Source organism: Phalaenopsis equestris, unplaced genomic scaffold, assembly GCF_001263595.1.
Source record: "Phalaenopsis equestris unplaced genomic scaffold, ASM126359v1 Scaffold001221, whole genome shotgun sequence".
Classification (NCBI taxonomy): Eukaryota; Viridiplantae; Streptophyta; class Magnoliopsida; order Asparagales; family Orchidaceae; genus Phalaenopsis; species Phalaenopsis equestris.
In genome coordinates, this window is record NW_018165660.1 from 463549 (window position 1) to 478006 (window position 14458).

The 14458-nt window shown below is 33.1% G+C and overlaps 1 protein-coding gene across 2 annotated transcripts; it reads right to left on the minus strand.

The window, feature by feature from the left end:
• Window positions 1–8849: 8849 nt before the first annotated feature.
• On the minus strand, window positions 8850–10773 carry LOC110033555 (transcription factor bHLH143-like). Of its 2 annotated transcripts, none has more exons than XM_020737579.1 (2): window positions 10676–10773; window positions 8850–10558 (listed from the first exon to the last, which is right to left on the minus strand). In XM_020737579.1, the coding sequence occupies exon 2, from the start codon at window positions 10556–10558 to the stop codon at window positions 9686–9688; it is 873 nt and encodes a 290-aa protein (XP_020593238.1). In that variant the 5' UTR covers window positions 10676–10773; the 3' UTR covers window positions 8850–9685. The 2 variants fall into 2 exon arrangements, with proteins under 2 accessions (XP_020593238.1, XP_020593237.1); XM_020737578.1 differs by having other exon boundaries at window positions 8850–10586.
• Window positions 10774–14458: the final 3685 nt, after the last annotated feature.

The following is a 14458-nucleotide window of genomic DNA, read 5'->3' on the forward strand; positions in this document are numbered from 1 at the left end:
ACATGATGTCAGCGTTGGCACCCCAAGTTGATTTCAGACTGGGTGCGTTGTGAAGCAGTGCAGATACTTTAGACACGACCATTGATTACACAGGTGCATTGTCTTCTTGACATAGGAGCGTTGGCATGGCGTGGGCGCGTTATCTATGTGGTGCGGGTGTGAGATTATCTCGACTGTTTATATGTAACAGTATAACAATGTATGTGATTAGATTCTTCACTTATCTTTTCTACTTTGCAACAACACCAAAAACTTGATCCTGAATAAAATAAGAATTCTACTTTTTAATTTATATATATATTGGGATACTACGTAAGTATACGTATCATTATCAAGTAATATATGACTTTTTGATTAAACCACGAATATTGAACCCACAGGGATTGTTTACAATATGCACTATTAAGTAACAAACTTATATTTCAAAATAACAATTACTTAAATTAAAAAAGACAATTACTTAATAACAATTACTTAAATTAAAGATATTATCACAGTAATTAAAGTTCAATTTTTTTTGGTATTTTTGATATTTTGATAATATAATAACAACTTCTAAAGATAACTTGAGTTTTTGCAAGATAAGAAACACTGAATTTGAAATATATATTTTCTTATCAAGAATCAGTAATAAGTATAGGAATTCTGTTATGGAAGTATGCAAAATGTTGTGTCAAATACGAGTAATATTATTCTTTACCTCTTACTAGAGATGTTATAAAGAACATTGACTAATTTAAAGTTTAAATATTTCTAAAGACCGGCTAGGCATGGAAGATAAAGAAAACTACTCAAAATTCATGGAAAAAGATAAAGAAAATTTAAAAGATAAAGAAAACTACTCAGAATTTGAATATTTAAGGAAAAAAATAAAGAAAACTACTTAGAATTTTTTCTTCAGGTACAACTTAAAAGTTTGAATATTTAAGGAAAAAAAATAAAAAAAAACTACTCAGAATTCATGGAGAAAACAAAACCATACTTTAGTTTAAAAGCAGAAATCATTGTCAAACCAGCAAGAAGTCTCAATTAAAACCAAATGTAGTAACAAAAAGATAGAAACTTATCTCAAATCCTCCACCAAACTCTTGAAGTTCATCAAACTCTTGAAGTTCAACTCTTGAAGTTCATTTGAATCTTTTCTCTTCTTACAACACTCTTAACTCTCAAAAACCAAAAACTAAAACTAAAATAAAGGTAGACATTGGCGTCTTACAGTCTCTCTCAGAAATCACAACGAAGAAGAATCTAAATAAAATACTTGAAGAGACTATAAGCAGCCCTTCGAAAAGTCCTGAGCCTCTCTTTTTATAGTTTTTTAAGATGGGCCTTGATATCTCTTCAAAATGTGTCTAAATTCGATATATTCTCCAAAGGATGTCTCATTTCACAAGTCTTTTAACCATATTTTTGTTTTTTGTGGTTATAACCACCATCTTTAGCCAATATGCGCCTCAAATGTCCATTCAAAATTTATCAAAATGAATTAACCCGTAAAGTAACTTTCACTGGCGCTTAAGCGCGAGGCCTTTCGCGCTTAGGCGCGGCCTTCTCTGTTTCACTGTCGCTTAGGCGCCAAAATATTTTTGCACCATTTTTTCATTTTTGCTCCATATTTGATCCTTTTTGTTTTTGCACCATTTTTTCATTTTTGCTCCATATTTGATCCTTTTTCACTCATTTTGTCATTTTTCACCTTTTTAGTTGTACATAAAGAAAAAAACACAATATCTTCCATTAAAGTGTAATATCTCAAATATAAAAATGTGTATAAAAATATTATATATTTTAAGTGTATCAAAATCTCCCAAACTTAAAATGTTACTTGTCCTCAAGCGACACTTCAATCTTTAAAAACTAAATAAGTATGACTATGTATATGAGTTTCTTTAGGATGTTCTAAAATTTTGTTTTAGAATATAGTAGTCTAATTTAGAAAAAATTCTAGTGAATGAGACCAACTTAAAGTTTATAAATCTTTAAAGTGAAGAAGTATGAAAAATGTGAGTTTCAATCTAATTCAGAAATACTTGTAGATTTTCCAAATATAGAACTTAAACATTTTATTTCCTTTTAACTTAAACATTTTATTTCCTTCACTTAAAAATTTTTATTAAGTATAATTTTACTTACTATATTATATCCTTAAGCTTAAGAGTTTATCAAGTTTAATACTTTAAAAAGATCACATATATAACCAATTTTTTATTAGACACTAATCCTTCCACTTTTCCTCCCTTTTCTTTTCTTTTTCTTTTTCTTTTTCTTTTTTTTAGGCAATGATTACTATAAATGGATAGATCTTTAATAATTTTGAATTCCACTCCTCCCTTTCTAAAGTAAAGAATTGATATTTTTTTTTTACTTAAAAAAATAATAATAGCTTATGAAAATTATTTTTAATAAAATAAATTTAGGTTTCAAAAATAAAAGTCTAATTCTTCCAAAATTTTTCAAAAATACAATATCTCCTACTAAAGATAGTTACACAATATTTATAATTTCTACTTTTAACTTTAAAATTTTCTATATCACTTATAAAATTTTAACTAAATTTTCTTACTCATTTCTATAATCAAAATTTTACTTCCCTAATATAACTTCACATACATGTTTTTTTTTCTTTTCAAATCAAATTTACTTCTAGCATATTTGAATTTAATTATATGAATAAATAAATTATATTATATGAATAAATAAAAATCATGTGGTATGTATGCAAATTTTGTAATAAATGAATTAATAAACAAATCGTTAGAGTACAAATCAGAGAGCATCTACTCGTCAAAAGAGTGAGCAGTCGCTATCTGGTGCTTTTGCTTTGCACGGAAGCAGTAATTTGAAGACTCCGAGTGGCCACCAAATATCTAGTCCTCTTCTTTTGGAGGATCATCATCTATGCTGCTCAGGAAAAAAATAATGCATTCGGACACCGCATGCAGAGATTTACACCGTAGATCACGGTAATCTACGGTGAGCATGCAATCAATTTTTTTTAAAAAAAATTAAAATAAAAAAAATTAAAATGGGACCCACCGAAATACATCATCACCGTAAATCTCTATGATCTATGGTGTAGATCAGGCACCGCATGCATCTCTGCATGCGGTGTCTGTATGCAATAATTTTTCGCTGCTTGGACGGGTCGGGGTCCTCTTCTCATGCTAATGGATAAGGACCTTTAGATCATGAATGGCGCATGAGAGCTCCACCAGGCCATGTTTGCTCGTGGTCAAATTTATGTTAGAAAATTGAAGTGAAACATTTTTTTTTTGAGACATTTACATACATATCAACTAATTCATTTGTATTTATATATCTAAGGCCTAAATTTTATTCTTCATATTTAAGCCATTCAAATCTTTCATATCACACTAAAGATGCTACCATGATAACTTTAAAAAAGTAAAATATACTTTTTTTTTTCATTCTTGGATAAAAAGCATACATACAAACATATATATATAGGAGCATTCAGTTACTTGTCATATATGGAGAAAATATTGCTTCCAGAGTCCGGACGATCACCGGGCGAGGGTTTTTTTTTTTCTCGCTCTCTCCTCCGGTGAATCACATCATTATCCAAATGCCGCTTTTGTTCAAACTCCGAACGCAATATTTTTTCTCATATATGAGGCATTTAAATGCATATCACATATTTCTTATGCATTTAAATACCTCACATTCTTTAATATTTACAAATCCAGTGCTCAAAATTTTAATATTTTATTATGTTTTAAAAAGTGAAATACCCATTTTCATGCATAAATTTAATGCACCATAATATTATGTATGTAAATATGAGAGTTTAGGTATAAAATATGTAAATATATAATTATTTAAAATTTCCATTTTTATATAGCTAATGTTTAAATGTTTATATTTATTTACATATCACTAAAGAATTAGACATCACATCAAAAATATTAGTATCATTAACATTTTACAATTGAAATACATTTTTTCAAATATAAATTTTTAACATCAAATTGTTATAAATTGAAAATATTAAATCTTAGTCTTTTATATGTAAATATATAAAAGTTGTGTGGCATGTATGTAAATCATTCTATCTCCAATTTAGTCAAATTTGAGTATAAGTTTTTTGATTGGATCTTGATTTGAGCCAAACAAAGATCGCTAGCTTTGATTAGATAAGAACAAGAAAAATCAATCTCTATTTTCTAAGATAAATTTTTAGACTACCATATATACAAACACAAAGTAATATATGCAAATGTGTTGAGAAATTAGGATGAAGAAAAATAAGAATCAACACAAAGCTAAAAGAAAACACAAAGATTTACGATGTTCGGCAAAGATGCCTACGTCCTCGGGAGCAGAGCGACGGCTTTCTTAAATATTCAGAAAAGAGTTACAGAATATGAGATTAGACCTAGGTTACATAAAAGCCTATTTATAACCTTAGGAAACCCTAGAGTACAATATGTAATTACCAAATTACCCCTGTACCTCACCTCCAACCCACATAAGGAAAGTCCCCCGATTTGGACAGATTCTTCTGCTTTGCTCCACTCCACTTCGTTCCAGCATCTGTCCCTTATATGGTATATGAGTCATACCATAAAAAATCTCCACCTTGACGAACATCCAGTCCCTTAGGAGAAATACATTATGGAGTTTCTTATGCACTGAAGTGGGCTCTAGCAAATGCAAACATTCAACAAGTTCAAACAATGCAAGAACTTATTGATAGTAACTGGCTTGGTCAACAAGTTCAAACAAAATCTCCACCTTGACGAACATCCAGCCCCTTAGAAGAAATACATTATGGAGTTTCTTACAAACATTCAACAAGTTCTAGCAAATGCAAACATTCAACAAGTTCAAACAATGCAAGAACTTATTGATAGTAACTGGCTTGGTCAACAAGTTCAAACAAAATCTCCACCTTGACGAACATCCAGCCCCTTAGAAGAAATACATTATGGAGTTTCTTATGCACTGAAGTGGGCTCTAACAAATGCAAACATTCAACAAGTTCAAACATTGCAAGAACTTATTGATAGTAACTGGCTTGGTCAAAAAAAAAAAAAAACTCTTAGGGCATTAAAGGGCAACTCTACAACACTAACCATTATTCTTAATATAAAAAAGAAAATTCACAAAATGTGTTGTGACAGCATTTATCATATAATTTCCTAGAATGAAAAATATTTCACTATCTAATGGCAAAATAACAAAAGTAGCCTTCTACTCATAATAAAATCATTCAGATCTCTACATAATTCTACCACAAAAGTATGTAGGGGTAGGGAAATGCTTCTGCACTTTACACAATAGCAAGTGCATAAGGGGTTCCCCTTCTGAATGATAATCTAGGAAATGTACCAAATGTTTTGCAGAAGAAAAACCCAAAGCCATTACAGATTAGCATAGAAAAGACAGAACAGACAAAAAGTATTTCATAACCAACAGAAATGTTGATAGGATAACAATCTCATTACTGTTCTAGAGGAAACCATTCCTTTTATAATTTAATCTAGAGTTTAAGAAGGAGTTTAGCTTTGGAATTAATGCACAAAGCAATGATACTTAATTATAGATCGCCTGATTGCTTCAAAATCGTGGAGAGAGAGGTAGATTGGAGATGGGCTCAGGGGTTGATTTCCTTTGAATCGACCAAATACGCTAGAGATGAATGAAAGAGGAAAGGGAATGGATGGGGATAAAGAAGATAAACGCCCGTACACCGCACGTTTAGACGACCAACCGTCAGGCACGAAGTCGTCATACATGTCGGCGACGGGCGATTGACCGTCCGGACGTAATAATTTTTCGTAACAATGAGCAGCTGAAATGAAGACGGACTAAGTTTAGGGTGTTTAAATTGAAACATGTAAAGTCTTGGGTCGTGAGTATGTAAAAGCCCCTGATAATAAAGATAATCATAATATGATTAATAATAATAATAATAATAATAATAGTAGTAGGGCTAGTCTTAGTAAAAAAATTAGACCAAAGCAAAATTTTATCTAAATGCCTTGCAAAAATTCAACTCAGTTACTTAGTATGCATACCCATGCTTATCTATATTGATTGCATATAGACAATGAACATGAAAAGTATAATGAGTAGGGTTCTTTTGATTAGAGTAACATCCACTTAACTCACTAAAATCAAGCAAAAATGTATATTTATTGAAGAAGTATGGAAGTCCTAGAACTCAGGGTTGCCAACTCAAAGGAGGTTTTCATGTCATTTCTCGAAGCAACAATGACACGTATTATTCAATCTAATAAAAATAATTATCATAATTTTAAAGTTAATCACTATAGGAGAAAAAAAAGATGCTGAAATCGACAGTTTTTTACATGTTGAAAAATTGTTTTAATTACAGATGGTTTTGCGACAGTTTCTTATCTTTGTTATTTGCAACGGTATAACTACAACATATATCGTCGCTCATCAATAACATTTTGTTTTCCGACTATTTTTAGTTATATTCAACAGAATAACCCGTCAGTTATAAACAAATATTAACTGATAGCTGTAGTTCGTCGGTTATCTTCGAACCCACCATCTGGCGGGTGTCCATCGGGATTTGCTGTCGGTTGCATTTCAAAGATAAACTTATACAAAACATACCAAAGTCCACCTAAATATATAGATGTGAAAATAAATGTAAAAGTCAAGATATATACATCTTCTTTTGGCAACATAAAAAATAAAAATAGAATAAAGTTTTTGTAAGGTTTTTGTAAGAATATAAGAAATATATATATTAGCACTAACAAGTTTATATCAATATCAACTTTATAAACATGATCTTTGATATGTTTGTTAGTGTTGCAATGAATTTGTAATTAAGCCAATGGCATTAGTGTGGTCACACATAAGTAGAAAATATTATAGCATAAATTTATAATATTTTAATTATGTTATTAACCAAATAAATTGTGCTATACAACCACTCAGAGCTATGTAATTAGCTTTAATAGTAGATAAAGCTAAAGAATTTTATTTTATAAAGGTTCAAAAAGTAAGTGTTCGAAGGGCGGAACCAACTGCCTTTTGAGGGGACGTGGAAAGGCTAGGGTAACGAAGGACAAAAAAAATATTTCAGAAGGGTCAAAACTGATATCTCAGGATGGGCAAAAGGACAAATTTATGTTTTATATAATTGAAAATCTAAATTTGAGTAGGTGCAATTGCCCCCCTGGACTCTAGTTGTGTCCACCCCTGGTTTTCCTTCTAAAATTTGAAATATATTTGAGATACTTTTCCGATCAACTTTCAGGCTAACGTGGTATGCTTTAAAATGTGTAGCTAAGTCACATGACACAGAATTTTTAGGGTATCACAACTCAATTTGAATGTATATGCCAAATAATAAAATATTTGTTTAACTACTATTAGATGTGATTCTCTTAGACAAAACTAAAACTGAGGCTACAAACGTATAACAAATATAAAATGAAGTTTAATAATAATAAAGTATTTAAGTGAATCTATTATTATAGTCCCATTAATGTTTTTATAAATAAATTTATTTTATTCTTCTAAATTTAATTAATAATCAAGCCCATAATTTTACTCAAAAGAATACGAGAGCTAGGGTTCACTGTAAGTCCCTTCAGGTCACGGGTTCGATCCTCAGTAACGCTGAGTTCTTGAATATTTAGGCACATGACGCGGGCTCTCATCAGATGACCTAGAGCATGAGAAATCGATATTTAGGCCTTCGCCAAATTCCGATTTACTTTTAATAGTGTAGATTAGCTTATGATAACGTAGAGGAAGTTTCCAGGCGGGCCACGGCTAAGTTAATTAGGCAAAATAGTTCTTCCTTGGTTAATGTGAGGTTTGCGAATGGACATCGGTAAAAGGGCTAACATTCTATTGAAGAAGCAACAGAATCCAGCTTCATTTGTTTGGTTATTTCAAATGGGAGATTTAAATAAAATTTTAACATATTTATATTTTAATACTTAAATTTAAAATATTTAAATATTAAATAAAATTAAATATGAGTAGTGTTAATTTCTAAAAATTAAATTTATATATTTTTAATATATTTGAAATAGTAAAATAATCAAAATTCAATCCCATACCAGGTTATAAACGAACGAATCTATTAGATATATAAATAAATGAAACTTTTCTCTCATATTGGGCTCTAAATGAACCGATACATTTGATCAACGACATGAACTCGACTCGATTATTGCTCAATGAATATTCGTTAAATTTCATAAATAAACAATTTTGAACATGTTTTTTCTTAAACTCGAAGGTTAAATGAACCATATTTGAGTATAGTATTACTCATTTATTAATGCTCATGAACACGTTCATTTGTTGTTCAACAAATAACATGTTACATGCTCTATCAATGTATGATGTATCATATACATATACATATATATATATATATATATAATCAAGTAATTATTCAAAATTTTATCATGTTATATAATTTTATATGAAATTTAAAGTATGAATTAAATTTATGTTTTTTAATTTCATATACATGTCAGGTATGATCCTTTAAGCTACAGGAAAGCTCAGCCCAAGCTCAAAAACAACTTATATAATTCAACTAAGACAAATCCAATCTATGACATATTTGATTACAAGCAACTCCCATGTTTATCAATTCCCCTCCAATTCCATAAATGGTTAAGAGTATCACGCAATATAACTAGCGCATGAACAATCAGCATTCAGCCCTCTGCATGGTTCAACAATAGAGTTTACTGTCCATATAAAATAATTCTCACCTGAACATCTCAAAATATTAAAATAGAATAGTGCCAAATTAGAGATTGCTAAGCTCACAAAATGAAATTTAAAGCATAACAAGTGCCATCAACATCCATTCACAATTAAACCTAAACACATCATTTAGAGGTAATCACACACTAAATCACTCGCACTTCAGCAACACACAAACTTAAAAAGAGTCATAAATATACATAAAACGACATAAAGCATTCTCATAAAGCATGCAACAAACATCATGAAAGCAATAACACGTCCGCCAGCAATACTAATAGCGACACCCACATCATATAAGATAAGAGAAAGACTTCCCCCCCTAAACACGCTTATAAAGCAAAAGAACCGCCCCCCCAACCAGAAGATCAGCAGACTCTAATTCTGGTCAAAAGATGCAAAGCCAAATAAATACCCTTTGAAGCTTTAAGCTTTTATTACACCATTAATCAATCATTGAGTCTCCATTGTTTTCATGGCTCTGCAAATACTAATGCTGCAGCTGCAAACTATACAAAGGAAGATGAAGTTAATGATAACCGCTCATCTACCACAGTATTTGTACCATAATCAGCCAATACTACTGCTGCAGGTGCTATAACTAAATAGAGAAGGTGGAGTTCATGAGAAGCTTTGGAGAGAAGAAAGCAATGCCCATCTTTGCTCACCGCTTGAGCGACTACAAACATTGATTAATGCTTCTTCATCTGCCATGACCATCAGATACTATAACTTCAATCTGCAAATACTACTACTAGAAGATGACTTAACGAGAAGCATAAAATTGTAGAATGGAGAAATTCGCATTCCCTTCACTCCTGAGAGTAATTGTGCTCTATCTAGCATATAGCACTAATGTTATTACTGACATTACCATCACAAACTAGTACTTAATCTGCAAACACTACTATTACTATCCACAGGAAGATTGTGATCATCAGAAGATTTAGAGAGTGAAGGAATTGGCACCTGCTGCCTTCGCTTGCAGCTGGAGTGACTTCAGATATTGAATCGCCTCATCAAGCACAGAGACGGTGTCCTTTCCCTTACCTCCGGGGATAATTCTCCTCAGCATGCTAACTGTAGCGTGAATACTGTCCCTCTTGTTGCACCTGCTCCTGCTTCCTTGTCCAGTTTTGTCTTTCCCGTCGCCAATGCAACCATTAAAGCCTAAATCATTACTGCCATCTTCAAGTATGAAATGAGGAGACAGAGCTACTGCAGAGCTTGCAGTGTCCATGAGCAATGTGTCTATCTCAGTAGAATCAACTCTACGGCGCTTGGCTGGGAGATAGGAACTGGCAATATCTTCCTTCTCCATGTCCAATGGAGAATGTCCTGTGCTACTCTCTTCATCATCATAAATATGTTCCGAGTCGGAGTAAAGTAGGGCATCAATTTCTTCTGTATCTTCATGCACCTTATTTTCTTCACTGATATGGCTATTGGAGGCATTGGTGTTAGCCACACTGCCCAAAGGTAGAGTTGGATTAAGACCCTCGAATGGACATGCCACCGAACTAAAAACCAAGCTTGTTTGGTCCCCAGAGTAATCAAAAACAAGGAACCTCTTCCTCTTAGTTGCTTCTGGTTCGGAAAAGTTAATTGTAGGATTTGGTGCCAGTGTGTTCATTGGCGACCAATTCGTAGAGTTAAACTGAAGGACACTCCCCTGCAATCTAAAACCGGGAAATGGAATGCCGCGGACAGAAGGGCCATGAGAGATACCAGTGGTTGGACAAGCAATTGAGTTCTGTGGCTGCCCAGAATCAGGAGGCCAGAAAGTACTACCCGAGTTCAAGTTACTAAACTCCCACATCTAGTGCAGTAAAAGAAGGTTAAATCTCCTGAAACACAAACACTCAGATGCAAAAAAATCTGTACCAGCGAAGTAAAACTGTTCTTTTTTACTAGGATTAAAAGCAAACCAACCAACCAAAAGAAAAGCGGAGAGTTCTTCTATCACGGGCTCTTTCTCAGAGCGTGCAAAATTCCAGCTTTATTCTAAGAAAGCAAAAGGACGGAAACAAATCTACGTGACCGGCTTCAGGAGTTGGCGGAAATACTCGGCCTGAATAAGAAGAATTCATCAAACAAGAGAGAATTATATTATAAACACCTAGAAGAATTGGAGGAAATCGAGAACTGAATTAAGATTGTAATATATTTGTTCCACCGCAATTACCTGACAGTCTTGCAACGGTTGGAAGCAAACGACGACTCTAACTATGATGGTAGCACAGCCAGAAATCCCATATTCGTATTTCAATTCCCGAAATCTCGTCTGTGACGCTGCTTGGCACACCATTACTACTCTGCTTTCCCTTCAAAAGTAGCCGACCACCAGAAAGCACAAGAAAAAGAATCTCAAGAAGAAGAAGAAGAAGTTGAAGTCACAGCAGAAGAAGAATTTCAGAGAAAATCAAGAAGCCGTCCTTTATCGGAGGTGTCTCAACCGGTTTTAATGGAAAGAGACAAGATGCAAACAGAAGAAAGCCAAGGATGCAACCCAAGTTACAGAATAACCCTGCAATATAAGTTCAGGGAAACCACTTTCCGGTAGACATCGATGGAAAGGCTCAGCCACCGCATGCTTCTTCTCCAAATATAGAATCAGGTAAATTTCCCTCTCCCCAAAACTTGAGAAAACCCTAAAATATTATTATCGATTAGCAAGGCATGACCGAATAATTTCGAAATCAAAGCACGATCGAAAAAGTCCTGCAGAAAGATCCTTCATACACTGCAGAAAGCCCCTAAAAATTTTCGATTTCAAGTAACATACAGCGATCGAGCAAAAAGCGATCAATTTTCAGAAAGAACCTCAAGGGAACAATCTAATTAGTTCTAAAAAAAATCGAAAAACTGTTCCTGACAAAGCGAAAAAAATCAAATTTTATAGCGCAAATCTAACGATTTGTGGTAAACTACGATTTCACTTACAGAAGGAACAGCACGCGTGCGTATCAAACTCGACCAGAGCTCTGGAAGAAGCAAACCAGCGAGCAAGCTAATTTTCCCGGACAAGGAGATAGACAAAAGATGCAAAGATCTTATCGGCATCATGTGACCGAAATACCCTCGACAGATGACAGATTTTACAGCTTGTTTTGGTGGTTAATGGCGTGATAAGACAGAAGGCTTTGTCCTGCGAGGGAATACCGGAGGAATTGACTTCTAGCTAATTAATTGCCTACCGGAATTAGCCAGAGAATCAGGCACAAACCATGGTTAAGTTTATGCTTATACTTCAATGAGCATTTAGTGCGAGAATCACGAGATAACTTGGAAATAGAAATGGGGTATTTACATATATTCTTTTTATTTATTTATCTAATATATCAACTTCAATATATACACACACACTTATATATGAAAATGGTTATTTCATATTTTAACTAAAATAATAATATTTTTTGACTTTATATAAAAAATTTGAGTGATAAATATTAGAATAAAAATTTAAGTGTTGGGCTCTTTTGAAAATAAAAAAAAATTAATTTGTAAATTTTTTGTGCCTAAAACTTATACGACTATTTAAGCTATTTTTACTAAATATTACACAGCCAGCGCATAATTTTTAATTGTTTATGTATCTCATGCAAGTTTTCTATTTCCATGCAGAATACTTTAATGCTTTAAACTTTGTGTATTTTACTATTAAAAAAAATAATACAATTTTGATGTGATATTAAAGATTTGAGTGTTATGTGTATGATATGACAGTTTATGTATGAGATATATAAATACATAGGAACTACGTGCTATACATATAAATGCTCCTTTTTTGAACTATGTAATTATAGATTTTTTTTTGGTGGCGTAAATTATTGAAGCATTACAAAATTTCTTGGGTAATTGAAGATCATGCTCAACTTTATTCAGAGAATAAAGGTTATTACAAAAATAAAATCAACCAAAGCTATGCAAAGAAAATACAATTTTGATCATATTAGCATAAAATAAAGAACTCATATTATCAAGAAACTACTCTAAAGCCAATATCCAAATAAGAGATTTAGCAAATAGATGATATAGTCCCTATGGACGTCAAAAGCATAGAAGATATTTGGATAAAAATTCGTATAAAGTGGTACTAACAATAAATCCACCGAAGATGAATATTTGTATCGAAGTTGACAATCCAATACCGATATCCATAAAAGATAAAATCAGGCAGGAAAATGGTTGATCCCCATAAATAGAAGAAACTCCCAAAATGCTCAAGATCTAGTAATGTTGTGAAAAAACAACGACAATAAAGCGAAAAATCATATCGAGAAAAATGCAAAACAGAAAAGCACAGCGGAACGACACAGATTTATGTGGTTCGACAAATTGTTTATGTCCATGGAGGTACAAATGATTTTATTAGCCTGAGGATTACACCCGCCGATCACTTCGACGATTACATGAAAGAACAATCTCTTTGCCTCTTTCTTTCTCTTCTCAACCTCTTTTTCTCTCTCTCTACCCGAGAGCTTCAAACCGAAGCACACCAGAAGAAGAATCTGAAAAAGTTATCAATGTCGAAGAGAGATGACTGAGAAATCAAATCCCGACAGGGATTACAAGGGGAGCTAGCATGCTAATTTTTTAATTTCATCATGGTTCATCATGACATTAAGCCCATTAAAAAATTAATCAAATAATTAATGAAGCACATTAATTATTTCATTTTCTCTTTTGCAGCAATCATGGAATGAGTTAATAACAATCAATTTAGCAATTAGTTTCGAGTTTCAAATCCAATTTGCTGCCAAACATGAGAAAATGTCAATTTGAGCAGTGGACCGGTTTCCATATTTGAAACAAATCTCCTACTTGAAAACTGGTACACTGGCTGCATCATTCACTAGCTGTGTCACCCTTTTCTTCAAACTTGATATCCTCCACCTCTGCAACTCAAAGCCCCAATCTTCATGCCAGAAGATCAGCTGAAGTCGAGCGCAACTTCAGCTTCTCAAGAATAGCTTCTCAAGAATAACACTCTTACTTCAGCTTCTCAAGAATAACACTCTTAGTCGATATATCAACATCAACATAGCCTTGTACCTCCAAGCTTTTTCTTGGGTTATTCTTGTATATGCTAACAACTCCCACTTCATGGGGAATATCCTGCCTCTGTTAAAAGCCCTTTTTAACAAGTTTAGCTTCGTACCTCTTACTATCATCAAGCGTAGTTTTCACCTGGTACACCCACTTGTTATGCAATGTTTTCTTTCCTGGTAGAAGTTCTGTCAGCTCTCAAGTCTGATTCCCTGGCAGGGAATCCATCTTTCTGGTCGATTTCCCAATAACAGAAGATGAAATTTCTTCCCATAGAGGTAGTCTTCTATCTGCATCCTCCAGTAACCAAAATTCTGTTTATGATTTCCAAGCCTTATTTATAATTTCCCAATAGTTGTTTAAGTGTCTCTTCAAAAATGTCCATATTCAATGAATCTTTCTAAGGATGCCACAAGTGCCTCTTCAAAACTCCTTATAACCGCCTACAATTCTTCTAGAAAGTACCTTTTATCATTTCCAACAAATTCCTCAAGAGACACACGAAGCAACACTTCAAAAATCGTCCAAATTTGATGCATATTGTTGAAGATATGTTAAAAACCATTTTTGACGCTTAAGCACTGATTTTGGGCACTTAAGCTCCCCTCCTCTCTGTCTGGTGGCGCCTAAGTGCCATTTTGGGCGCTTAAGCGCTGGGCACAAACACTTA